General features: G+C 51.9%; 4 protein-coding genes across 12 annotated transcripts in view; all 4 read right to left on the bottom strand.

Annotated features, from left to right (window-relative positions):
* Window positions 1-11267, bottom strand: part of LOC127604625 (uncharacterized) — an 84314-nt gene extending 73047 nt beyond the window's left edge. Inside the window, exon 1 of the mRNA XM_052071808.1 lies at window positions 11251-11267. The gene's annotated coding sequence lies outside the window, so the exon portion shown is untranslated. The remainder of the gene's footprint in view (window positions 1-11250) is intronic.
* Window positions 1384-4905, bottom strand: LOC127604619 (calponin homology domain-containing protein DDB_G0272472-like). Of its 5 annotated transcripts, none has more exons than XM_052071796.1 (4): window positions 3802-4905; window positions 2899-3283; window positions 1964-2347; window positions 1384-1698 (listed from the first exon to the last, which is right to left on the bottom strand). In XM_052071796.1, exons 1-4 carry the CDS (start codon window positions 3987-3989, stop codon window positions 1465-1467), a joined length of 1191 nt encoding a protein of 396 aa, XP_051927756.1. In that variant the 5' UTR covers window positions 3990-4905; the 3' UTR covers window positions 1384-1464. The 5 variants fall into 5 exon arrangements, with proteins under 5 accessions (XP_051927756.1, XP_051927757.1, XP_051927760.1 ...); XM_052071797.1 differs by having other exon boundaries at window positions 1964-2341; XM_052071800.1 differs by having other exon boundaries at window positions 3806-4905.
* aatkb (apoptosis-associated tyrosine kinase b) lies at window positions 5065-17129 on the bottom strand. Of its 5 annotated transcripts, XM_052071766.1 has the most exons (16): window positions 16372-17129; window positions 15448-15617; window positions 13883-14010; window positions 12462-12624; window positions 11306-11385; window positions 11083-11145; window positions 10845-10963; window positions 10669-10756; window positions 10445-10581; window positions 9891-9975; window positions 9701-9822; window positions 9487-9636; window positions 6218-9413; window positions 5983-6106; window positions 5708-5911; window positions 5065-5630 (listed from the first exon to the last, which is right to left on the bottom strand). In XM_052071766.1, exons 2-16 carry the CDS (start codon window positions 15530-15532, stop codon window positions 5602-5604), a joined length of 4773 nt encoding a protein of 1590 aa, XP_051927726.1. In that variant the 5' UTR covers window positions 15533-15617; window positions 16372-17129; the 3' UTR covers window positions 5065-5601. The 5 variants fall into 5 exon arrangements, with proteins under 5 accessions (XP_051927726.1, XP_051927727.1, XP_051927723.1 ...); XM_052071767.1 differs by lacking the exons at window positions 11083-11145; window positions 16372-17129 and having other exon boundaries at window positions 15448-16027; XM_052071763.1 differs by lacking the exons at window positions 13883-14010; window positions 15448-15617; window positions 16372-17129 and adding an exon at window positions 13348-13678.
* A 162-nt stretch (window positions 17130-17291) lies between these two features.
* Window positions 17292-23652, bottom strand: st6galnac (ST6 (alpha-N-acetyl-neuraminyl-2,3-beta-galactosyl-1,3)-N-acetylgalactosaminide alpha-2,6-sialyltransferase). The gene is made up of 10 exons (XM_052071793.1): window positions 23210-23652; window positions 22062-22214; window positions 21612-21917; window positions 20775-20952; window positions 20453-20618; window positions 19846-20020; window positions 19481-19619; window positions 19303-19406; window positions 19060-19143; window positions 17292-18971 (listed from the first exon to the last, which is right to left on the bottom strand). The coding sequence occupies exons 3-10, from the start codon at window positions 21737-21739 to the stop codon at window positions 18701-18703; spliced, it is 1245 nt and encodes a 414-aa protein (XP_051927753.1). The 5' UTR covers window positions 21740-21917; window positions 22062-22214; window positions 23210-23652; the 3' UTR covers window positions 17292-18700.
* Window positions 23653-24285: the final 633 nt, after the last annotated feature.

Genomic DNA, 24285 nt, shown 5'->3' with positions numbered 1-24285 from the left:
ATAGTAAGGCGTTTTTAGCTGAAAAAAAACGACCATGTATAGTGAGGCGTTTTTAGCCGAAAAAAACAACCATGTATAGTGAGGCGTTTTTAGCCGAAAAAAACGACCATGTATAGTAAGGCGTTTTTGGCACGAAAAAAACGACATAGTATAGTAAGGCGTTTTTAGCCGAAAAAAACGACCATGTATAGTAAGGCGTTTTTGGCACGAAAAAAACGACATAGTATAGTAAGGCGTTTTTAGCCGAAAAAAACGACATAGTATAGTAAGGCGTTTTTGGCCCGAAAAAAACGACATAGTATAGTAAGGCGTTTTTAGCCGAAAAAAACGACCATGTATAGTGAGGCGTTTTTAGCCGAAAAAAACAACCATGTATAGTGAGGCGTTTTTAGCCGAAAAAAACGACCATGTATAGTAAGGCGTTTTTGGCCCGAAAAAAACGACATAGTATAGTAAGGCGTTTTTAGCCGAAAAAAACGACCATGTATAGTAAGGCGTTTTTGGCCCGAAAAAAACGACATAGTATATATAGTAAGGCGTTTTTAGCCGAAAAAAACCGACCATGTATAGTAAGGCGTTTTTGGCACGAAAAAAACGACATAGTATAGTAAGGCGTTTTTAGCCGAAAAAAACGACCATGTATAGTGAGGCGTTTTTAGCCGAAAAAAACAACCATGTATAGTAAGGCGTTTTTGGCCCGGAAAAAACCACATAGTATAGTAAGGCGTTTTTAGCCGAAAAAAACGACCATGTATAGTGAGGCGTTTTTAGCCGAAAAAAACCACATAGTATAGTAAGGCGTTTTTAGCCGAAAAAAACGACCATGTATAGTGAGGCGTTTTTAGCCGAAAAAAAACACATAGTATAGTAAGGCGTTTTTAGCCGAAAAAAACGACCATGTATAGTGAGGCGTTTTTAGCCGAAAAAAACAACCATGTATAGTGAGGCGTTTTTAGCCGAAAAAAACGACCATGTATAGTAAGGCGTTTTTGGCCCGAAAAAAACGACATAGTATAGTAAGGCGTTTTTAGCTGAAAAAAAACGACCATGTATAGCAAGGTATTTTTAGCTGGAAAAAAGGACCATGTATAAGGCGTTAGAAGTAAGGCGTTTTTAGCCTGAAAAAAAACGACCATGCATAGTAAGGCGTTTTTAGCACGAAAAAAAGTTTGTCACCTGTAAAAAAGTGTCGCTCGATTGCCGTATCATATTTTATCTGAACTATTATGCTATCGTGCGGTTTCCGTTTGGACCTCTGACTTTGTCAAGAACATCCATTTCGGCAGTTTAATACCCCTAAAATAGCTTTCTTCATTTTATGACATGAAAATTATTTTACAAGAATTAATTGAGTTTATTTGTGACCTTTTTTGACCCCATGAAGTTAGAGCGTCGTGCCAAACACTTCGGACTTTCGAGAAGAGAGCGAAATGTGTCCTCTTTGTTTATTTCACCATCCCTCTTTCATTCCTTTTCTTTCTTTTCTTTCCTTTGGCACTCCTTGCTTGCTTGCTTCTCCCGCTTGTCTCGCTCCTTCTTTTCCTTCTTGGCTCGCTTTTCCCGCTCCTTGCTTTCCTTCTTCTCTTTAGCCCGGCGCTCCTTCTCTTCTCTCCTTTCTTTCTCCCCAACTTGACCTTTTTCCGCCTGGTCCATCATCTCATTTTGGTCAGCCGTGTCGTCGGCGCACTTCAGAGACCTCTGCCAAAACAAGACAGCGCACCAGCATTTTTCAGTTTGATGTGTTCTTCGCAGAGGATAAATAATAAATGCGTCGTCTTATGAGGTGTTGCTCAATTGCTTGTGCCCAAATGTGTGTTGCTCCTGAAATCGTGGCTATCGATGCTAATGGTCAGCCACTGGTATTTTGCATTGTTTGTTAGCATGAAGCTAAGTAGACTTTTCGAAAGCAAAGCTATGTTTTTGTTGCAAAAATGTGACACTTGAGTCGAGCGCAGGACCTGACCATGAAACGGGCATTCTGTCCCACGAAGCCCTTGACGAGACTCTTGACATTGTCGACGCGTTGGAGGAGCCGTTGCTGTCGGCGGAGGGCCTCCATCCTGGCCTGGGCGCCGGCCTCGCGTTCGGCCTCCAGACACTGGCGCAGTTCGTCGGCGCAGGTCCTCCAGCGCGCGCTCTCCTGCCGCTCCTGCCGCAGCTGCCGGCCGACGGAGACCAGCAGCTGCTGCAGCTGCTCTTTCTGCTCCTCCTTCTCCTCCAGCCTGGACTTGAGCAGCAGCAGGACGTCTTTGACGTTGCCCATCTGCGCCTTCTTCTCCTCCAAGCTGGCCAGCACTCCGGCGTTGAGCTCCTTCTGCTGGCTCAGCTGCAGCTCCTTCTCCTGCACCTTCCCAAAGGAAAGCCGCACAGTCGGGTCAGTTCTGCTCACATGTGGTTTTGCACCTACACTCACGCATTGCAAGTTATTTGAATACGCAAGAAGTAGAATTCTGAAACGTGGGAGGCCTGAAACCGACTGCATGAGTTTCCACCCGCATATTTTGCTATTCTAGTTTTACCAATATCCGGATTGAATGGGACAGCGAGTCAATGTCTCGTCCACCCGTTTTTAAGGAAGCTGTCAAAGTCCATTCAGACGTAAGAGTCTGGTCCGTGTGTTTCCAATTGTGCCACTGTTGTCAGATGTACAGTGGACGAGGGTCGCGTGCCTACAAGGCGGCCATGTTGGCAGGGGCGAACTACCCCCAAAAGCCAAGCATGGAACTATGCGGCAGCCGTGTTAGCAAGAACACTTTTGCTACCGGAAGGTAAAAAGCACGGATGTTAACTTAGCATTGGAAAGTTGTCTCCTATTCATGTTTTTGTACTCAGGCGGCAAAAGTGGGACCAGTCATGGGATGAACAGAAGATTAAACCGTGCCGGGTCTTTTTCCGCACCTTCTGTTCCATCACGGCCTTGACGCAGCGCAGTTCTCGTTCGCAGTCGTCCACGGTGCGGTCCAGATGCCACTCCATGTTGTCCCAGTGCTCCTCCACGTGCAGCCGTACGCTCTCCCTCATTGCCTGGAGGTCCTGAAAAATGTCGTCTTCGCGCCGCGCCCACCGCCGGCTCCAATCGTCTTCGATGGCCTTCAGCGCCGCCTTGGCGGCCGCGTCCCGGACCCACCGGAACTCGGCAAACTGCTCCATCCAGAAGGTACGCACCCGATCCAGATCGCGGCGGTGGGCCGCCAGCGTCTCCTGGAGCACCTGCCGGACTTGCCGCCCGGTCCAGCTCCTCTCGTCGTCCTCAAGGTCAGGCGGCTCGCAGCTGGACTCCATGCTGGGGTAGTCACGCGAGCACATCAAGAATGCGCTTGTCGTATTTACTCAGTAGTCATGCACCAAATGACTGATTGGACGTTGTGCCCCCCAAAAACCTACCATGTATCGTAAGGTGTTTTTTTTTACCCCCCCAAAAACGACCATGAAACCCTAACCCTAATTTTAAACCTTACTTTCAAACCCTACTTTGAAAGCCTAACCCTTGTTTTAAACCCTACTTTGAGAACCCCAAGCCTTATTAAAACCTTAGTTTGCACGTTCTCCCCCTGCCTGCGTGGCTTTTCTCCGGGTACTCTGGTTTCCTCCCACATTCCAAACATATTCTTGGCAGGTTAACGTCACACTCGAAATTGTCCTTAGGTGTTTTTTTTTGGTTTGTTTGGGTTTTTTTCAGTGTTTGTTAGCATGAAGCTAAGTAGACTTTCCCTTTCCATCAGGTTTTCATTCCAGCTCCACGACATCCATCAGTTACACCAAGTGCTCTCGACTGACCTCATAGGAAACCGCTGCACTTACTTACGTGTCGGGGGTGGGGTGGGGGGAACCGACAGCAGAAGGAAACGACACCAGGGAGACGGCATAGACCGCCAAGAGTCAAGTGCGAGATTGCGGCTGCAAACTCTTTTGCCCAAAAAGAGAAAAATGTCACAAAGCATCAAAGACACAAAAGCCGCTGGGGGGGCGTGGCCAAAATGCTCTCCCATCTTTGTGCCCCCATGTTTGTGCGGGCACGTGAGCTATTCAAGGGTGTTCCGTACCAACCTTTGGTCTTGGTCCATCCCGATTGAACACTGAGCACTGAAAAAGGGTGTTCACTTGTATTCATTGTTGCACCTCAAACATGATTAGCGTCTTAGCTAGTCTGCTAGCTGACAACAACTGAACTGTGACTGCTTCGCTGTGTAAAAGAGACTTTAATTAGTTTGGTGGGGGGTTGGGGGGGGTTTGATGAAAAAGGTACACAGGCAAGTGTTTGGGAGCCATTTGCGCAAGATAAAATAACACAAAGGGGAGCGCGATCAGCTTCCTTTTTGGCGACGCGCCGGCTTGCAAGCATCTTGCGGGTACAGTCCGGCCCCCAAAAAATTTTGTTTGACTCCCTGGGAAGACGCGCGCGTACCTCAACAATGTCGCCTTCATCTCCACGGCAACGGCACGGAACTATGGCGGCACCGTTCCGAGAATTGTGTCCTGAAAAGCAAACGACGGAGGTTTTCCTAATTCCTGTTGCCGAGGCGACGCGTGGTGAGCCAGCCGCTAACAAACGACAGAAGGGCTTGGCGACGTTTGAATTGGAAGGAAAAGTTACAACTCAACCTCCAATTTTTTTCCCTTCCGATTAATTTATTTAGTATTATTTCATCAATGATCTAATAAAATACTGCAAAATTTGTGTTTGCGAATAGATTTATTTTACACTTTTTGTTGAATAATTACAATCAATACATTAACCGATGACCGAATTAGAGTCGCGAAAAATAAATACATGTCAAATATGCAAAGCTTCATTTTAAAAATCAACAAAGGAACCACCTTACTGATCAAAATTAAAAATAATACGAATAATAAAGCTCACTATTTTTTGTTATTTACAACGAATCAATTGATCAACTTTGTGATCAGATGACTGAATACAAAAGAATTGAACGGCGTTTTTGAAACAAAAAAAAGCGGTTGGGGAACGATGTCTATTTCAATCCAAGAAAGATTAACAAATCGCCGTCTGGCTATTGCTCGATATTGATTTTTTTTATTTTATTTTTTTTGCCAAGTAGGCACTGCAAACCGCAATCTGTTCTCAGCAGCATGCCTCTCCTGGCCAAATCAAAGCGAAACCGATGCACGCGAATGCTCGGTGGGCCCCGATTACAGGAGGGAGGAGGCCCGCGGGCTACACTTTGCCCACCCTACCCCTAAATTGGACTACAGTACTCGTATTATTATTGTGATTATCATCAGTATTATCGGCGGCTCGTTTGCGTTATTGCGCAGCTGTCCAACTCTGGGGGTCGGGGGGGGGGGATACCTTGTCAGCTTCGGCGAATGTTATAACTTGATTCGTTCAGAAGAACACCGCCTCTCACGCTGGGAAAATATATAATACAATAAATGTCCAATTTCCAAGCCATGTCCTCGAAGCCGTTTCAAACTTTTGTGGACGTTTTCCCAACATGCACGTCTTACATTTGTCTCTGAAAGGTCACCTTGTACTTTTTAAAGCTCCACCAAAGTCTCAACGCGATGCTCGTAGAATTCCGGTCTTTCCTCGAGTTGCCTGATAAAATATTCCCCCAAAGGTTGGCGAATGTTCGGCAGTCACTCTTTGTCGCCGTCCTCGCTGCTCCCTGCCGAGCAAACGCAGTCAGACATTTGTTTGTTTAGGTCAGGAGCGTCCCAAGTTCGGTACCCGAGAGCACCTTACCTCCCGCCGAGTCCATATCTGAGTCGGAGATGTGCGTGATGGAAAAGCGGGACACGACGGAGGGCGATACGGTGAAGCGGGAGAACCGGGTGGTCGACTTGGTCCCCTCGGCGCCGGGAACGCAGACGGGCGGCGGGTCCGAGGCGGCCGAGGACGTCGGCAGCGGCAACAGGGGGAAGTCGTCCTCCCACTCCAAGCCTGCGCCTGAAAGAAGAAGGCTTGCTGAGGAAGGTCCTCCGGGAAAACTCCCCACTCGGGAAGGGCACCGCGCTCACTCTCTTCGGAGATATTCCCGTCCGAGGCGTCGTCAGACGCGCTGAGCCTCTCGGGGGATTTGCTGGCTGAGCTCTCGACGGCCAAAGGGAACCCGTGTGCAGTCAGCTCCTTGGTGGGACTCTCCTGGAACAACAAGGTTTCACGTTATGGAACGCCAGATGACAAATGCAAGTCCTCATGAAGTCTCAAGGCCCTGGAATGAGCGACTTTCATCTGCTGCTAATTCCTGCTCACCTGATCAAAGAGATAGATCGTAACATCATCAAAGAAGGACACGTTCCTCTTCCTGCGTTCCAGCTCCTCATGTAGCGACAGGATGCCGGGCGTCTTGAGGAGGCCTCGCAGCGTGTGGGCGTGGCTATCGTCGCTCACCACGATGGGCACCGGGTGGCATTCATCCTCGCTCTCCTCTTCCTCCTCCTCCCGGACGCCGAAGGTGCGCGGCTCCTCATCCGACGCGTCGCTGTCGTCCGAGTCGCCGTCCTCCCTGTCCGTCTCACCGCCGCTTTCTGCCGGAACAGGCTGAGGTGGCGGCGAAGACAAAGACGACCTCCTGAAATTGGCGGCGTGCTGCAAGGCCACCTCGTCTTTGGGTAAGATGTGCAGCACCTCCGTCCCGAAAGCTTTGTCCTTAACTGGCCCCCTTTTTCCTAGATCCTCCGCTAGCATGCCGGCGGCGGACTTCTGTTCTCCATTCAGGGCATCGAGAGCCTCCTCCATGGCCCCGACCACCTCTGCCGCCCAGTCTTCAAGGGACGAGTTCTCCTCCTGGGAGGGCCACTCATCCAGGCCACCATCCAACGATTCAACATGGGGACAGTCTTCGGTTTGGTACGTTCCGCTTGGTTCTGGCAAACGATCCTCCCCAGGTGGCCTTCCTGGAGCCCTCACAGTGTCTGTCGGCGGTTCTTCATCATCACAACTATCGTCTGTTTGCTGCCCTTCCTCCTGCTCATTCCTCACCTGCCGCTCATTCTCGTAGTCGGAGAAGTAGGCCGAGTCCCTGTACGGAGTCTCTTGGCTCAGCGGCAAGTAGGTGTGCTCGCACGACTTCAGCGGCGGGTCTTCACAAGACGCTTGGTCCTTCGGGGCACAGACGCCGCGGTCCTCCGTCGGGCTCGCGCGGACCGCTGGCTGAGGCACATCTTGGTCTTTGGATTCATGAGGTTCTTTTAGGACAAACTCGGGACTTTCATAGTTTTCCGTGTCATAGCCGCTGTCCATGGCTTTGGGGGAGCAGGAAGGGCGTAAGGTGGTGCCCGAGCCCTCACAAGATCCGGCAACGGGTAGCAGATCCATGGACTCGATGGAATCTGGCGTTCCTACCTGTTTCTGAAGCGACTTGAAGGCGGGGGAAGCGCTCAGCTCGCCGGACTCCTCGGCAAAGATCCCCGAGGTGATATCGGTGATGTCATCCGTGAAGTCATCGCCTTCGTTGTCGCTACAGTCGAGGATGTCCGTGAGGCTGACGCTGGAACCACCTCGGTCCAAACCGCTGTCTCCCGCTTGACTGGTCTCTGACTGCGGATCCGTCAGGACCACCATCACGTGCTCGTTATCTGCGGGCGGCGCAAGACTTTGGGTCGTCTCTTCCGTGGTGGGCTTGGTCACGAGAGATTGTTCCGCGATGATGTCTCGCTTCGTCGCTTCTTCCTCCTTGCCACCATCGGGCTCGATCGGGGCGGTTTTGGACACAACCGGGCCTCCCGGTGCCGGTGAGAGGTTCATCAGCTCGTCCCTGCTCGGGATGTCCATGACTTTGTCGTGGTTGTAGCCGTAGTGGTTACTCGCCAGCGAGCCCGTGAGCGGGTCGACAAAGTGCGGGTAGCAGCACTCCCTCGGCACCACGCGGGTGTCACTCTGGTGGCACAAGCAGGCCAAAGCGTCACAGCGGTCCGGCGACACAACGGGGGGTTGTCGACCGCGCCAGCTGCCGTTGTCTTTAGCCCGGCGCGGTTCCGGGTAGGCGACGCTCTTCGGCAGGCTGTGGTATTGCAGGCCAAGCTCCTCCGGCCAGGAGTCCTCGATGTCCGTGCTGGGCATGGTGTAGTGAAAGTCCACATACGGATCCCGTCCGCAACTCTGACTCGCTCGTCTTTGGTTGCCGACGCTTCTGTGGCGATGTTTGGAAGGCCAAGTGTTGCACGTGTGCTTCTCGATGAATATGTCCTCCTCTTCATCTTCCGCCGAATCGCTCTCGCCGCGCCCCACGAAGAGTGCCCTCTCGGTCTCCATGTTAATGCTGACCGAGCCGTGCCCGCCGTGACTCGGCATGGTTTTCCTCAGGGAGCCCATCATGTCGTAGTAGCCTCCGGTCACGGTCTTGCCGATGATGGAGGAGTGGCTCGGGTCCAGGTCCAGGTATGAGCCTCTGCAGACCTGTTCTGACGGACGATTGAGGGACTTGGGTATTCCCGCCGGGTTCTCCAGCTCGCCCAATGCCTGGCGAAGGCTCCTTGACCCCCAACTTTCTGGAAGATGCTCGGTGGCTAGCCCTCCTCCCATCAGATAGCGGTCCAAGTCCACAGGCGGGGAGTTCTCGTAATAGTAACCTCCATCTCGGTCTTTGTAGGACACATAGTGACTTGACTCCCAGGGGCGTAGGGGGCTGTCGTCACACACCTGACCTAGGAGGGGCTCCATTGTTAGGGAGATGGCAGGACTCGAGTCATTGGAGTCGTAAACATCGACGTTGTGGATATCGGCTGGCCAGTAGGCGTCACAGTTCTTAACTTGTGACGGACAGACCATGCAGTCTCCCGAGTCGGCGCTCCCAGTCAGGAAACTTCCACTGCTCTGGTAGTCTGGACTGTAGGAGCACATGGTGTAGTCGGGCTCGATGTTACAGTCCACCGGTTCTTCGATGCGGACATAGAATTCGCTGTTGACCGATGGGCTGTGGGCACCGAAGACGGGAAGGACGCCTGGAGCATGCAGGTGTTCTGGCTGGTAGTAAGGTGGAGAAACGATGTGGTTCAGACTCCCCAAGGGGCAGCCTCCCACAATGCCCGCCGGAGGATAAACAGCTTCGGGACACTTGATGTGACTGAGGGCACTTGAGGAGTCCGGGCCTCTGTAGGACTCTTCCGCCCTGGCCTGCTCCCACCTGTACTCAAAGTTCAGGCCCTGGCTGGTCTCGGTGATGGTCAAAACGTCATCCCCGGACTCCGAGTGGTAGCCGTCAGCGGGTGAGAACTGCTGGAGGAGAGGGAAAGATGCCAAAGTGGATGAAGGCTGCTCATGAGTCGTCAGTGTGGGACCGCGATGGATGCCGTGTCCGGCGACGGGGCGCATGGAGTTCCAGCGCCTCTCAAAGTCCTCCTCGGCCTCACTGGCACCCTTAGCGCACAGATAGCTCAAGAGCAGGTGAACTTCCTCGGCATTGGGCCTCTGATCGGGCGGGAGCCAGCAGAACTGCATCACCTCGTACCTGAAAGTCACCCGGCAATTGTTACCAGTCGGTAGAGAGAACCGCAGCATGCTTTTGAGCGTTTGTGTCGAACCAGCGTTCAGCCAGAGGAACTTGGAGTACGGGCTTGGCCAGTCGCAGCTGCTGCTCCCTCACGGCGTAGGACAAAACTTGCCGGTCAGAGTAAAGGCTGTAGGGTTGCTTCCCCAGCTCCAGCAACTCCCAGATGGTCACGCCCAGAGACCTGACAGTCCAGAGGTGGGACGGCGTCACATACGCGCAACTCATCGTTAAGCCGAGTTACTCACCAGATGTTACTCGGTCGCGTCTGCTTGGCCACCAGCAGGTTTCCGCGCACGTCGTCCACTAGCTCAGGAGCAATCCAGCGAAGCGGCACGTACGTCTGGTCAGGGGTGACCATGTAGTCGTCCTGACAGGAATGCAGAATGGATTTGAAACCTCTTCCAATGACCGCTTTGGATTGTCCGATGATTCTACCTTGTACTTGGTGTGGGACAGGCCGTAGTCGCCCACTTTCACGGTGAGGTCAGCGGTCAGAAGGCAGTTCCTCAAAGCCAGGTCGCTGTAAATTCCGATGGCAGCGTACTTAAAGACGTCATACGTCTCGGCAAAGGATGCATTTGTGGCAGGCCGGAATTCAGGACTCACCTCATGCTGGCATTCTATTCGATCAATATTCACCCCAAATCTTAAATTCGATTCACTTATCAATCTCACTTCTTAAGCAAAGTTAATTTTCATTTGTTCTAACAGAATCTTTCCCATCCTGGACTCAATCAACGCGATTGAGTCATGAATTCTGGCCCACCCTGGAGATATTGATGTGATGACATTCTTGAATGAACCCGCAGAGGGCGCTGTTGCTGCTACTGCTGGCACGAGAGTCCACCGCCTGCAACAAAATCACTGATGCTGGAGTCTTTGAGCAACACTCAGTCAGCACCAGGATGTTGTTACAGGAAGTGGCCATTTGCAAGACAAAAATAACTACATGTTGCATGGCGAGATGGCTGGATGGACGGATGTGGTACCTGTGAGTGAAGTTATGCGCGTGGAGGTGCTTGAGTCCTGAAGCGATGTCGCGAGCCATCCGCTGGAGGATGAGCGGCTCGGGGGCGCCCACGCCGTCCGTGCACTTGCTGCTCCTCAGGTACGCTTTCACGTCGCCCTGGTAATGCAACACACTGCCATGTCGTACCACCTCTGGCCACTAGGGAGGCAGTGTGGTCATCGGAAGAACAACTCTGCCACTCACCAGCGGACAAAACTCCATGACCAGCAGGAAGGGCGCGACGTCGGTGCACTGGGCCAGACACTGCAGAAGAGCCGAATGCTGCAGCACCCTGCGGACCAGGAAGAGAGGCGCCACGCCGCAAGTGACGTCACTCAGCGGCAAGCATCGAGTGTGTCAAAAGACGAGCGGAGGAATACCGGTAGGGTTGCACTTCCTCCAGGAAGTGCATTTGTTCCTTGATGCTGGCGCTGGCCTTCAGCTCCTTGACCACCACCTGATTGGTCCTCAGGTTTTCATTCACCTCCCCCAGAAGAACCTGCCACGTGGACACATGGACACAGATGCAGCAGGAGGACACACGGACACATAGGTTGACACAAGGTAGTTTGGAATGGGTGGGAGTGCGGGCCACGGGAGGGGGTGTGATGGACATACCCAGTCATGAAGATAACGCAGATGTTGATGATGAAAACGAGGATGGAGAGAAGAAGATGTTATCTGCTTGTAAACATTAGAGCGACGTCATGACTAGAATTGCAAAGCGGTTCCGTGGGGGGGGGGGGTTGCAAGATTTTCTTTTTTTTTCTTTCAACAAACTGGCACTTTGCAACCGTAGTCACGACGACTGGAACATGAGCCCCTTGACGGGTGGTCTTACCTTCCCGAACCAGCCGCAGCCGATCTCTTTCAGGTAGAGCAGACTGTGGCGGCTCAGGCCGGACCATTTCAGGTGGTGCGCTGCGAGGGGAGAGAGCAGTCCAGGTGAGAGTCAATCAAATGGCACACAGACAACATCAGGTTTCAAACGTATCCACTGAAGAACATCCCAGAACTCTCAAGGTCAGCTCCCCCCCCCAGCCAGTGGCGCCGGTCTGTCTGACTCCGTAATGCATCGCAGTCGGCGTCCTTGACCAGAAACTTGCTCCGGCTCACCCAGTCGTTCCCGTCCATCCGTCTTTCACTGTGGGTGGTGGCGCAGACAAACAAACCTTTGTGGCCTCACCCTCGCCCCCCCACAAAAAGAAGACCACACAGGCCAGCCACTGTTCATACTGGACATGGCGTCACCCTCCCCACGCTGCTCATTCCTGACAGCCACCCGAATCCCTGTTTGGAATCGGCAACTTTTGGCCCCCACTGCCTGGCACCAGTTAGTGTGTGTGTGTGCGTGCGAATGGTTGCGAGTGTGCTTTTTGAGGGATGCCATCTTGTTGTTGTTGTTGTTGTTGGCGCGCACTGCTCCGAATCAATAATGGTGTCGGTGCTTTAAGCCGCCTCCCACTTCCAACCAGCCTGCGAGCCAGGAAGTCGTAAACGGGATGCACGGATCCTCGCCTCCAAATGGATCCACCGTTGCTATTAGGACCGGCTGGCCATTATCCCGTGTGAGTGGTTTTTTTTTTTGTGCGTCTGCCTGAGTTGAGATGCCTCAGAAATTCCTTTCGGCCAAGACGTGTACTAAGTTGTCCGTGTATGGAATGACCGGGGTGTATGAAGAAAACAACTTCATGACACATGAGTAGAAGGACCGGGGTGAGCTCGTAGGACTCGGGAACAAACGTGTGCAACGACAGAGGCAAAATTGTGCTTCCCGTGGAACTGCGGCATGTGCGTTCCATTTGCTTTCCTGCGAGAACGAGGCAGCAGCTGCGCAAAAGGCGCGACCGCCAAGATCAGACTCTCGGCTCTCATGCCCCGAGGGTCTCCCGAGGAGACGCGCCCACTTGCAACTGAGGAAGAAAATGTGTGTGTGTGTGTGTGTGTGTGTGTGTTAACGTGAACATTTGTCCATTTGCGTGCGTGCAACATGTCACCTGCATGTGCTGTGTACTCCATCTCAGCCGGTGGCGCCGCCCTTCTGGCGAGGGGCAGTGCCACCTCGCCGAGGGGCAGGACATACACATCGGGGCTGGCCGGCGAGGCTGGCGTGAAGGCATGCGTGCGGTCCGCCTCGCCATCAGGAAGGTTGCGGAACTCCTGAAACAACAACGATAACACACACGTCAAGTTTTACTGGTTCGAGTTTTGGGGGATCTCGCTGGCCGCCGGCTGCCGCCGCGACATGAGCATCGAACGCCAAACCCGAGTCGGGAGGCCGCACAGGAAGTTGCAGGGAAAAACTCAGCCAGGTCCCGCAAGACCTCAAGAATGTGACCTGACAACACCCCAAACACACACACACACACACACACACTTGGATGCTTTTTTAAAAACAATTCTCCTCCTCATCATAAATTTATCTCCTCTTCCTCCTCCTCCTCTTCTGCTTCTTCACTCTCTCAGCCCTTTCTCCTCCTCCTCCTCCTTCTCTTTCTTGTTCTTCCTCTTGTGACCCCGACACGTTCACACGCTCCACTCGCCCTTCGCACATGTGTTCGCTCTCTCTCTTCGTACTCTTAACACAAACGAGGGTCTGCATGACAATAGGATGTGCATGAGAGGAGGACATATATACTGTATACATTTATATGCTGTATATATGTGTGTGTGTGTGTGTGTGCGTCCACGGCCATGTAAGATTGTGCATATGTATTTATTCCATTTGCTCAGAAAGTATCACAAATGGTGTGACACACGCACACACACACACACACACACACACACACACACACACACACACACGGACGATAAACACAAGCATACATACCTTAAGAGCATCAAAACCAAGTAAAGGTTCTCACGTGTGACGAGGTGACTTACCTTCCTCGGGTGACCACATTCACACTGTCTCTCTCTCACACACACACACACGCACACACAAATGCAGAGTTGGTGGCGTCCAACGTCGGAGTCTGGAGAGGATGAAGCAGATGAAGCGAACAGCAGAGCATGTAAGGAAGGCTGCAATGGATGCAAGGGTGGAAGGAGGAGGAGCAAATAGGTCGGGGGTCGCCTCGCTCCCCCGCCCCCTCCCCGGGGGAGAAGAAAAATGGGGGAGAGGCCGGGGGGTTGGTGGGGGTCCACATAGTGTACTGGTGACATCACCGGCAGAACACACCCGCCAATGCACATCTGGTCAGCGTGCGCGCACACACACACACACACACATTAACAGATAGAGAGACACAACACACAAACACACACAAGAACTTGCATGTACACACATGAAACAAACAGGAAATCATGCGCACACAGGGCGATATACAAACGGAAAGACTCACCAGCAAAAACCGGACCTAGTTAGTGCTGGTTAGTGACAGTTAGTGTGTGCGTGCGTGTGCGCGGTGGAGTTGACCTTGAATCGGGCGCTGCGGGTCTTCTTGCAGCACAGGCAGCTCAGCAGGACCAACAGTAGGCCGACCACACCCGACACCCACGCCAATGCCGTCGAGGCCCACGACGGCTCCGCCCACTCGCCGACACCTGCGGGACGAGATAGGAATCAGGAAAACGCACGCAGCCCCAACGCTCTCGTTCAGGTAACGGCAAGATACAAGTGTGCGTGTGTGGGGGGCAGGGGGGGTGTGTGAGCACTCTCGGGGTATGCAAGTGTGTTTTTGTGCACCAGTTGGATGTGCGTCGATGTGTGGATGCGTTACGTAAGAGCTGCGCATGCATGTGTGATGTCACATGTGCGTCTGAAGGCACGGCACGGGCTGCGGTGCACGTTTTCCGCGCGCTGGCGCGCCTCGGCGTCAAAACGAGGGCATAGCGCTCGCCCTCGTGATCTTGGTTCACTTTTGTCGTCTTCCACTCGAGGCAGAATGTTCCTGGATCATCCGTTGGAGGATGCGGTTGCCACGGAAACCTTCCTCCGGGCCTTCCGCTTTGTGTTTACTCGCCGAGCGTCGCAACTTTGCTTGTCTGGCACAAACTCTGCTTCACTCATGGGGGCCCGACTGCAACACACGAAGCTAGGCGTGGCTAAGCTACAGGATTCTATTCCAGTCATCATGTGACCGAGTGCACTCCTCCCTTTGCTGCGTTTTGCTGGGACAAGCATGCGAGCAACGTCTATTTTTAGCCCGCCGATATGAATTTCTTCATAAAAATCAATCATTTATAATGTGATTTGTGCACACAACAATACAGACACTTCCACATTGACAAACTTTGCCGACTTTTTTCCACCGACGTTATGGGGCCTACGTCATCGCGAATTTTAATTTGCCGCCAACATTTTTAAAGGTAAAGTCACTTATCCGTGCCAACATCCTGTCGAGATTTTTCTCGACTTGCATTCTGTGAGCTTAGAAAGCTATATTGGCGTGAAATGTGGCATTAGCCCCAAAATAAGACGCGACTGCTAAACGAGCATCAAAACGTAATGCACGCATTTGCCGTGAGACTAACTTTTCAGTGCGAGCGATATGCTAACATTCAAATGTGATCTTAGCGTTCCGCTGCTGCAACAACAGCCTGAAAATGCAACGCTAGCATCAAAATGTTACATTCCAGGTTTGCTGAGTAAGCTAACAAATTCACTTGACCAACGCTATCAAGCCGACCATGTTCAATCGTGTGACGGGATGACGGCATCACACGACGATGTCATCAGCGGGCGATTGACAGGATGCTAAAATTAGAAATGTTATCGCAATGTTTTTTCTGCTCCTTCAGCAAGAATCTGGAGCCGCGGTTGCCATGGCAACCGGCCGCAACACTTTATTGCGTATGGACAGCCGATGGACGATTGGCTCTTAATGAAGATGACAAATGATTAATTAACTTCAGGGCGCTCCGCACATGCGAGTGCGACGGCAAGGAGGCGCTCACATGAATGCGTGCGCGCGCACACACACACACACACACACACACACAATCCGAAATGGAACCCCAGTGCTGGAATGTTTTTCTCACCTGTGCCGATGGCGGCGGCACGGGGCCAAAGCGCGGCACACGTCAGCATCATCAGCATCTTCCTCATCTTCATCCTCATCTCCATCTTCACTCTTTCGTCATCCTCATCCTTTCCGAACCGAGCCCAGCCAGCTGCGGATTTGCGCGTCCATCTCCAGGAAGGAAGAAAGCTTCAAAGGAGTCAGGAAGGTTCCAGAAAGCAGGACATTCCTTGTAAAAGGGTGGGTGGGGGGGCTGCGGAAGGGTGCGGGGGCGGGGGGAATCAGACGTGGGCTTCGTTGGCCCGTTGGTGTCGAGTAGGGGGAGTAGGAGGGGAGGCTGCTGGTGCTGTCCGCGGTGCTGCTTGCGAGAGCGCCATCTTGCTCGCTAATGCTGAGGGGGAGGGAGTATGCTGGGGGGGCATTAATGCGCATGCGCCGACACACATGCATACACACACGCGTAGGCTCACTCAGACACATCGGGACGTAGTCAGAAATTTTTAAGTGGGGAGGCCAGCGTGAGCCAACATTTCACTCAGGGGCGGCCATGTACTTCCCCTCTGTAACTGAGGCGGCTTTTTTTTTTCCTTTCTTTTTAAATCATGCAATCAAAGAACACTGCAGACCTGTGAAAAGAGCCGTAAAATCACAACAATCCATTTTTACCTGAGCTGTGACCCCCCCCCCACCCCACCCCACCGCATAGCGCCGGCCCTGTGCACACACAAATGCAGCAATGTGGATTGTTAAACACGCACAGAAGCCACAAAAACACACGATTGCCTCTCCGCAACTAAACACATTCATAATTGATTCAAACTCTTCATTAACTCTAAACACATTGGTGCAACATTCACACAGCTCACTCACACTTCCTCTTTGGTGTCGTCAGAGAACAGAAAACTTGGTTCAGTGGCAAATGCTCATGACGGACGTGTGCTACCTGTTTTCAGTCGTCCTCGTCAAACTTTGATTTGAAGGACTCCATCCGGCTGGCAAGCGCACAGAAGCATCGTGGGAAAAGTCGTCGACAGGCACTTGAAGGCTGCACTGCTTGTGGCGACCGATTGAGAGCAGCAAAGTTACAGTCCACGGTGTCAAAAATACTATGGACTTCCTGTCTCCGCCACACGAAACCAAAACTAGGATGAAATCATACACACGGCAAAAGAATCATTTTGGAAGCGTAAAAGGAGGCAAAACAGCAGCATAGGTGCACTGAGCTGCAGTCACCGCGAGATGGCGGCCTAGTAAAACCCGCACAAACGATTCATGGAATGTGCTTTGAATAAGACATCGTATGGAATTCTTTTCTTCTCCGAGCAAAATGTTTACACTTGAGACCTGTCCCCCAATTTTATTTGCAGCATTTTGTCATGAAGCCGCCCAATGATACAAATCATGCCGCGGTGTGTCACTCGACGTGTCAAACATTTCTGTGTTAACACTGCAGCTCCACTTACCTTTTGGATTTGACATGATTGTGTTTCGCCCGAAGTACTTTTCTAGAATTGTAACCACGGTTTTATTCTCAGACGCATTTTCATACATTTCTTTTTCAGATCACTTAGAAAAATGATGACCATGAAACAACTTGACTAAAATCGACTTGGTGGTTTCATTTCCCCCCCCCCCCCCCCCCCCCAAGAACCGGTGATATTTATTTGCTATAAAACTAAGTCTCCTTTAAAAACGTGGCATGGTTTTTGAGGAAATATTTTCCAAGCTTGCGTCTTATCATTCACTACTTCCACTTCTTTTGTTCCATTTACTCTTGACAACTAGTCACATGTTGGCCCTCACATGCTCAATTCAGAAGCATTTGTACTGCGCTTTAGGTTACTCATTTCCCTTCACAGTCGATAAGCTTTTCGGCTTTTATTACACAAAAAACAGGAGTGTTTAAAAACGTAATAAGTCACTGAGACGACAGCAGTCACAGTCAACAAAGGTCACTTTGGTTTGCTTCCTCATATCAGTCAGTCACATGACTTGCACTGTCATCGATGTTTTAAGGACTAAAAAGGAAATGTATCTTTAAAATCAAACAGACTAAAGCAGGTGTCTAAACAGATTTGTTTTTCAGACATAAAATAAATACGTTTAAAAAGATATCAAACAGGAAAATCATATCTAAAAGAAAATAACATAAAACCATGTCCCAAAAGAAAAAAAAAGGGTTTCAAAGATTAAAGAGTTAGCTTATTAACAGGTTTCTTTTGACACGTCGAAAAGGAAACCGGCTTTTCAAAAAGAAGTGTAAACAGAAAACGACATGCCTCAGAAGAAAACATGTTCAAAACCAAAACGTCTTAACCATGAAGAAAGAAAGAAACAAAAAGTTGTTCAACAAGTTTCTTTACGGGAGAAGACCCATTGTGGGAAGGCAGGAGGCTATTTCGTAGTGAGCGTTCCAATCTGCTGCTACCCTAGCAACGGGGGGGTCCAGTTGCTGGTTGCTACGGCGACCGGCCTAGCACACCGTCGAGATCGCTCAGCAGGCTGCTTTTTGCTTGCGGTTCCATCGACAAGGAACCCGCCAACAGCAGAATTTGAGCTGGCCAGGGCACAATGAAACGACCAGAACAGCGTACTGGTCGTTCAGGTTAGCACGTTGACTAAGTCGCTTCGCTCAGGGAAACTCATGCCTCTCCTTCGGGAGGAGCTGTCCGCTGGCCCAAAATGAGTGGTTGAGGACGTGCAAATGCGCGGGGAATAAATAAACAACAACGTCAGGAGGGATTCAGGAGTGTTCAAAAAGGGCTGAGGAGCGCTCTGTAGCATTCGCCAAGGCGCGTTCAACAGTGTACAGCAACGTTCAGCAGCGGTCAGAAATGTTCAGGGGCACTCAGAAAAATTCATTCGGCACCTTCAAGAGCATTCGGGGGCATTGTTGAGCGCGTTCCGAAATGTTCAAGGCGGCTGAGAAGTATTCATTAAGGTTGCGTTCAAGAGCGTGATGGAATGTTTCATTCACTCGGGTGCGTTCAAGAGCATTCAGGAGTGGTCGGAAATGTTCAGGGATACTCAGAAAAATTCAGTTGTTCAAGGGCATGACTGAGCGTTCAGGAACGTTCGGGAGCATTCAGTCGGGTGCGTTGACGCCCGTTCAGAAGAAGAGCGCCGAGCGGCTTGAGGGGTGTTTAGCAACATTCAGGAGCAGTCTTTGAGATGCATTCAGGGGCTTCGAAAAAGCCGTTCGGTAATGTTGAGGAGCAACGGCGAGTATTCGCCGGGCGTTCAAGAGCATCCGGGAGAAAATCCGCGAGTACTCACGAGCGCATGTAAAGTGCGATGAGGCCGGCTCGGTGCAGCCGCTGCCACAGGTTCATCTCTAACATCAAGTCGTGGTTAACAAAGAATCCTACCGGGTGGTACTTCCTGTCGTAGTAGTGGTCCGAGTACTTTTTGTATTGTGGCGTCATGAAGCCGTAGGCGCTGACGCGGTCGCAGCTGTGCAGCGCCGCCAGCAGCATGACGGCGCCGGTAGACGGCCGGTAGATGTTCTTGTATTTGGTTTTCAAGGTTTTGGACGGAAGGAACCTGAAGGAACACATGGTCACGCTCACTCAGGGGAGGGCCGTTAGGTTGTCGTGGTTATCGAGGGGAGGAGGGGGCGGGGCTCCCTCACCTGTTTCTGAGGTAGCGAATGAAGTCGGGATGGTACATCTTCAGCTTGGCCGCAGTCACGTCCTTCCCGAAGTACGCGGTCGGACTGAGTGGAAAACATGACGTGATAATAATGACATCACGATGCAGGGGGGTGGGGGGGGGGGAATTGAGAAAGCATCATAGTGGCTGATTCCAAGCACAAGAGCTTCATGCCAAGAGATTCCAAGCACAAGAGCTTCATGCCCAAAAAGCTGGTACTAACTCTTTGCCTCGTTCCCGTCCTTGGTCAACGAGGGTGCGCTGGGCCGCCGCCTTCATCAGCAGGTAGTCGCGGTCGTGGTCGGGCAGGAAGACGTAACGCGTTTCCTGTCCGGGGGTGAGACGTGACCGCGTCAAGGCACGTCGTCCTCCTTGAGCGGGCGGCAGAGCGTGTGGCTCACCTGAGACCGAGGCGGCCCTCGGTAGCCGGCAGAGGCGTAGTTCATCATGGAGTTCATCAGCGTGTTGGTGGAGAAGGTGTAGTGGGTGGTGCGCACCCCCACGTCTTCCTCGAAGCCCGCCAGGATGGCACCGTTCGTCCTAGGCCAGCAAAGCGTCAACTCAGAACCTTAAGCACGTCATCACCAAAAGGGGGCGACTGCGAGTCAAAGCTAAAGGCAGAAGCTTTTGAATGTTATCGTCAAAAGAAGCTTCCTGACGTCGTCGGAGGCAGGGATTGCCGTCACGTGACTTGACTTCAAAGGCTAAAAGAGTTTGTTTCACGAGCGTAAAATGTAGCTTTTTATTCCACATCAGATGAGCTCACCTGAAGACGTAGTGGTGCTGGTCAATCTCCTTCCCCATCTTGGAGCCCTTCAGGATGCCGCCGTTCCCGACCACGGCGCAGCGGGTGCAGCGGGACGGGTCGCGGCGACTCGCCCAGTCGTCCAACACGACGCCGTTGGCGGACGAGTTGAGCAGCGACAGTGTGTCTGACAGCACTGTCCGGAAAAATGTTAAAGACATCATCAGGTGCGCGGCATCAAATCATCCCATTTCTCCACCGCCCCTTGATTCAAACAAAGAAAGGATTGAAGAGGATTTAATACTGCGGCCACCCCCCCCCCCAAAAAAAAAAAAAACCCACAGCTGAGCTTGAAATATTTTCCGTCAGACTAAATCGTGTGTCGCCATCTAGTAGCCAACAGTGGAATCGCTCCCAAAATAATCAGCAATCCCAAAAATTACTTTCAAATGTATTCCCGAAAGCTGATGTTTGATATGTTTTATGATCACCATTTCTGCCTTTTGCGATATTTTAGTTTGCCGGCACGGCAAGAGGTTTTCGGAGCATCAAAAAAAAATGTGCTGGTGCTCGTGAAAGCTGACGAAACGCTGCTTGAGACATGGGAAATGGTCGTGTGGGTACTGACTTTGATAGGTGAGGCTCCCCCAGCCGTTTGCGCCCACGTACGGACGGAGGCGAAGGTATTCGGCGGCCGTGGCGTGTTTGGACCACTGCAGCACCGGAACGTTCTTCAGGAACAGCTCAGACACGTCCGACTTGGCAACGCGACTTCCGATGCCGTCGGGGCAGTCCTGCGCACAGCGAGCGAGCGTGTTGAGCCGATGGGAGGACAACTGCTCACGACATTGTTTCAAAGGTCACGGCAGGGCACGCGATTCCAAAGCAGCTTCGAGCTTTGAATCCCACATGATTCGGGAGCATTCCGATGAGTTTTGCGCTGCACTCACGGTTTGCGGCACGACATTTTCACTGGCGTAGGAGTCCCCGATGAAGGGGGGCTCTGTGGGATTCCCGGAATTTTTTTTGTGCCGGGTCACGTTAGCGGCCGGCGGCGGAGTCGTCGTCCCGGGACGGACCGCCGGCGAGGGGACGGGGTTGCTCCGGTTGCTATGGAGACGCGGGTCGCTGTGGAAGAGCAGATGTCTGTGAGGCGGTCTGCTGGTGGCGCACGTCGATGACATCGTGAGGAGAATCTACACGTGCCCACCGAGCAGTTTTCGGCATCAAGACTCCCGTAGTCTTCGTTGCGCAACAATATTTTTTCTCTTCTCAAATAATTTCACCATAATTATTCATTCATTCATTCATCTTCCTAACCGCTTGATCCTCACTAGGGTTGCGGGGGGTGCTGGAGCCTATCCCAGCTGTCTCCGGGCAGTAGGCGGGGGACACCCTGAATCAGTTGCCAGCCAATCGCAGGGCACACAGAGACGAACAACCATTTGCACTCACACTCACACCTAGGGACAATTTAGAGTGTTCAATCAGCCTGCCATGCATATTTTTGGAATGTGGGAGGAAACCGGAGCACCCGGAGAAAACCCACGCAGGCCCGGGGAGAACATGCAAACTCCACACAGGGAGGTCGGAGCTGGAATCGAACCCGGTACCTCTGCACTGTGAAGCCCACGTGCTAACCACTGGACTACCGGGCCGCCTTCACCATAATTAATTGACTACATTTTGTCCAACAAAGTTATTTCAGCATTTCATCTTTTGATCGATTGCAATTAAAACTTTAAATCTCAACGTTGGCTCGTCTCCATGCTGATTGTGTGACCGACCTCCACGGTGGTCCGAGGTGGGCCCAGGACAGCGCCAGGGAGGTCTCCAGGTTCCCGGACAGGAAGTAGACGCACAGCACGGAGGCTGCGGTGATGGCTGCCAGCGCCAGCCGCGTCAGCGCCGACATCCCCGGCGGGGCGGAAGGCTCGGTTGGAGTGGGGGGGAGAGTGGGGGAGCCACACTCACTCAGGAGCTGCCGCTGCTGGGGGCTTCACTGGTGATGTGTGTGGCGCATCAGGTGTGTGTGTGTGTGTGATGGGGGCAGGCGGGGGCAATGAAGGATGTTCAGGATATGGCAGAATTCACTGGAGAGAAGAAGAAAAAGTTAAAGACGTTTAGAAAAACAGTGGACTGGTCGCAGTGTTTCACCGGAGCACAACTCGAAAAGTGATGACATCACAATCTGATGGCGAAAGCTAATCTGCGCCAACACTCGCAGCTCCGCTTACCTTCCGGCTCGGACACGACGGCGCAGTCCAGACGCTCGACCATTTGCAGGCACATTTGGCCGCGCGCGCCCTTTCAGAGCGACATCGGAGTAAGCCACGTGTTGTCGCTCCCCGCATCCGTTATCTACTTCCTGGTTTGGGCAGCTTGACTTCCTGTTGCTCAGCGAAGCGCAAATAAGACACGGCAATGACATTGGCAAACGGCCGTGAGAAAAGGTTGCAGGGGTGGCGATGAGCAAACACACACACACACACCCAGACCAAAAAAACAAGTATTACAATCGGATTGATGACAGCCTGACTCATACACAAATCCAACAAAGATTGTAAAGTTAACCGAAGCGGATTCCAACCCTGAACACAACACGACCGCAAAGCTGGATCCAACTGATTTTTTTTTATTAACAACTCCGACAAGTGTCAACTTTCTTACTCGTGTGCGTCACCGGGGCCTGGTCAGAGTCGTAAAGTGACACACAGCCTGCCTGTCACTGACACTACCCCCGCCCCCCCTTCCTCCACCACCGTTTCAGTGGACAATAAAGTAATGTGGGGAGGGGATTGCACATGGGAACAATGCCGCCCCCCAACCCCCAGACTTGCGAATAAAACTCAAAATGGCACCCAATGGAGGAGAACTTGCACCAAAATGTAGACACAAGTGAGTGATCTTCCTGTGCGGTCTACCTCAGCTTTTCTTTTTTGTGGGTGGGAGAAAGGGGGGGGGGGGGGTGCTTACGTTGTCCCGCGTCCCAAAGAGAAATTGAGCAGGATTGTCAGGATGAAAGCAACACCCTTGCAACTCGCACTGCAATCCAATTGCAACATGTTTCTATCCATGAGCCCGATCGCATTCGAACCACGATGACAAGCGGAGAATGATTGAGAATGTAACCAAGATTCTTTCACGTGTCCGACAATTTGAACATAATTCCTAAACATTCTGACAAACGGATAATAACGGGGACTCCAAGCACAAATCCAACACGATTCTAACCCGCGACTTCAACAATGAACATTTTGAACGTGATTGGAACCACAACTACTTCAGGATTCCTAACTGATTGCCGTCAGAATACTCACACGATTCTAAATCGGAGAGGGCTTGATTTTGGTTGGGGGGCGGGGGGGTTGTGAAAAGGCCTCACCTGGTCCTGCCGGTCCTTGGCGGTCCCCGAGCCAAGCTTTTCGAGGACTTGGGAGACGCTTTGAGGAGTTGGAGGCACTCGACGACGCTCAGCTGCTGCCAGGACCGCCTACTCGAGGGGGGCGGGGGGGAGGCGTTCCTAGCACTGTAGGGTGGGGCCACAATAAGAGAGCAACAGCTGCTGGCAGCAGCCTCGAGGGCGGTGGGGGCCTCTCCAGCACCGGCACGGAAGGAGAGGGGGAGAGAAGGCAATTTGAAGCCAATGGCATCGCAGCAGACGCGCTTCTCCGCCGTGGGATTTTTTTGTCGCCGGTGTTTTGAAGCCAGCAACCTCAGGCCCGCTCGTAGTGCTTGACAACATCAGGGGGGGCGGGGGGGCGCCTCTCGTGTCGATCTCAGATAAGCAGGGGTTGAGCTACGGGGCAGAAAGGACTGCTCACAAAATCAACAAAGGTTAAAAAGCGGATGGACAACAATTCCAAATACATTCCTGGAATCATTGAATAGTTTTTTTGTTTGTTTGTTTTTTGGCATTGATAAAATTGGTGGACATTTTCCAACACTGTCATACACTGTATAATTAATTCATGGAGTACACCTTTGCGAGTAGATTTTAATTTTTTTTTACCTAAATGTAAAATTGTTAAGCACTGTTTACAGCAAATAAATTAAATCATGAGATATGAGTTGATACTAAAATATTTGTGATATTTACGATCACTTTTCGTGGCAAAAGCTCAAGGCAACAACTTTTGATGACGTGACTTCCACATATGGGCCCAGCCTGAGCGTCTTTCTGTGCATGTCGACTGCTTGGCTTCTTGCCACGTATGTCAAGTCATCCTTGGGGGAGGGGGTCAAAGTGTCTCCTCCAGATTCTTTGGATTTGAGATCGGAACCCGCAGGCGGTGACAGGGGCTCTTTTGTTGGCGTGCGGCGCGGCGCCGAGGCCCGCCAGCTATCTTGGCTTTCATCGGCAGAAAGCAAAATGCGCTGAAAGCGGAAGAAAAGCTCCGGAGCAAAGTGGGTCACAAGACGCGCAGTACTTTGCCCCCCCCCCCTTGACATCACGTTTTG

This window comes from Hippocampus zosterae, chromosome 7 (genome assembly GCF_025434085.1).
Source record: "Hippocampus zosterae strain Florida chromosome 7, ASM2543408v3, whole genome shotgun sequence".
Lineage (NCBI taxonomy): Eukaryota > Metazoa > Chordata > Actinopteri > Syngnathiformes > Syngnathidae > Hippocampus > Hippocampus zosterae.
Note: the sequence above shows the minus strand (reverse complement) of the source record. Positions and strands in the feature narration are given on the sequence as shown.

Coding starts and splice junctions, on each gene's coding strand:
- LOC127604619 (XM_052071796.1), bottom strand. CDS start 3,989: ATGGGAGAGCATTTTGGCCACGCCCCCCCAGCGGCTTTTGTGTCTTTG. Junction 3,284..3,801: donor ACCCCACCCCCGACACGTAA/GTAAGTGCAGCG, acceptor TGACTACCCCAG/CATGGAGTCCAGCTGCGAGC. Junction 1,699..1,963: donor GACAGAATGCCCGTTTCATG/GTCAGGTCCTGC, acceptor TTGTTTTGGCAG/AGGTCTCTGAAGTGCGCCGA.
- aatkb (XM_052071763.1), bottom strand. CDS start 13,659: ATGTGCATTGGCGGGTGTGTTCTGCCGGTGATGTCACCAGTACACTAT. Junction 10,964..11,082: donor TGCGTTATCTTCATGACTGG/GTATGTCCATCA, acceptor TCCACGTGGCAG/GTTCTTCTGGGGGAGGTGAA. Junction 9,414..9,486: donor GTTCCTCTGGCTGAACGCTG/GTTCGACACAAA, acceptor GGTGACTTTCAG/GTACGAGGTGATGCAGTTCT.
- st6galnac (XM_052071793.1), bottom strand. CDS start 21,739: ATGTCGGCGCTGACGCGGCTGGCGCTGGCAGCCATCACCGCAGCCTCC. Junction 19,407..19,480: donor GAGGGCCGCCTCGGTCTCAG/GTGAGCCACACG, acceptor ACCCCCGGACAG/GAAACGCGTTACGTCTTCCT. Junction 19,144..19,302: donor GGACGGGAACGAGGCAAAGA/GTTAGTACCAGC, acceptor TTTTCCACTCAG/TCCGACCGCGTACTTCGGGA.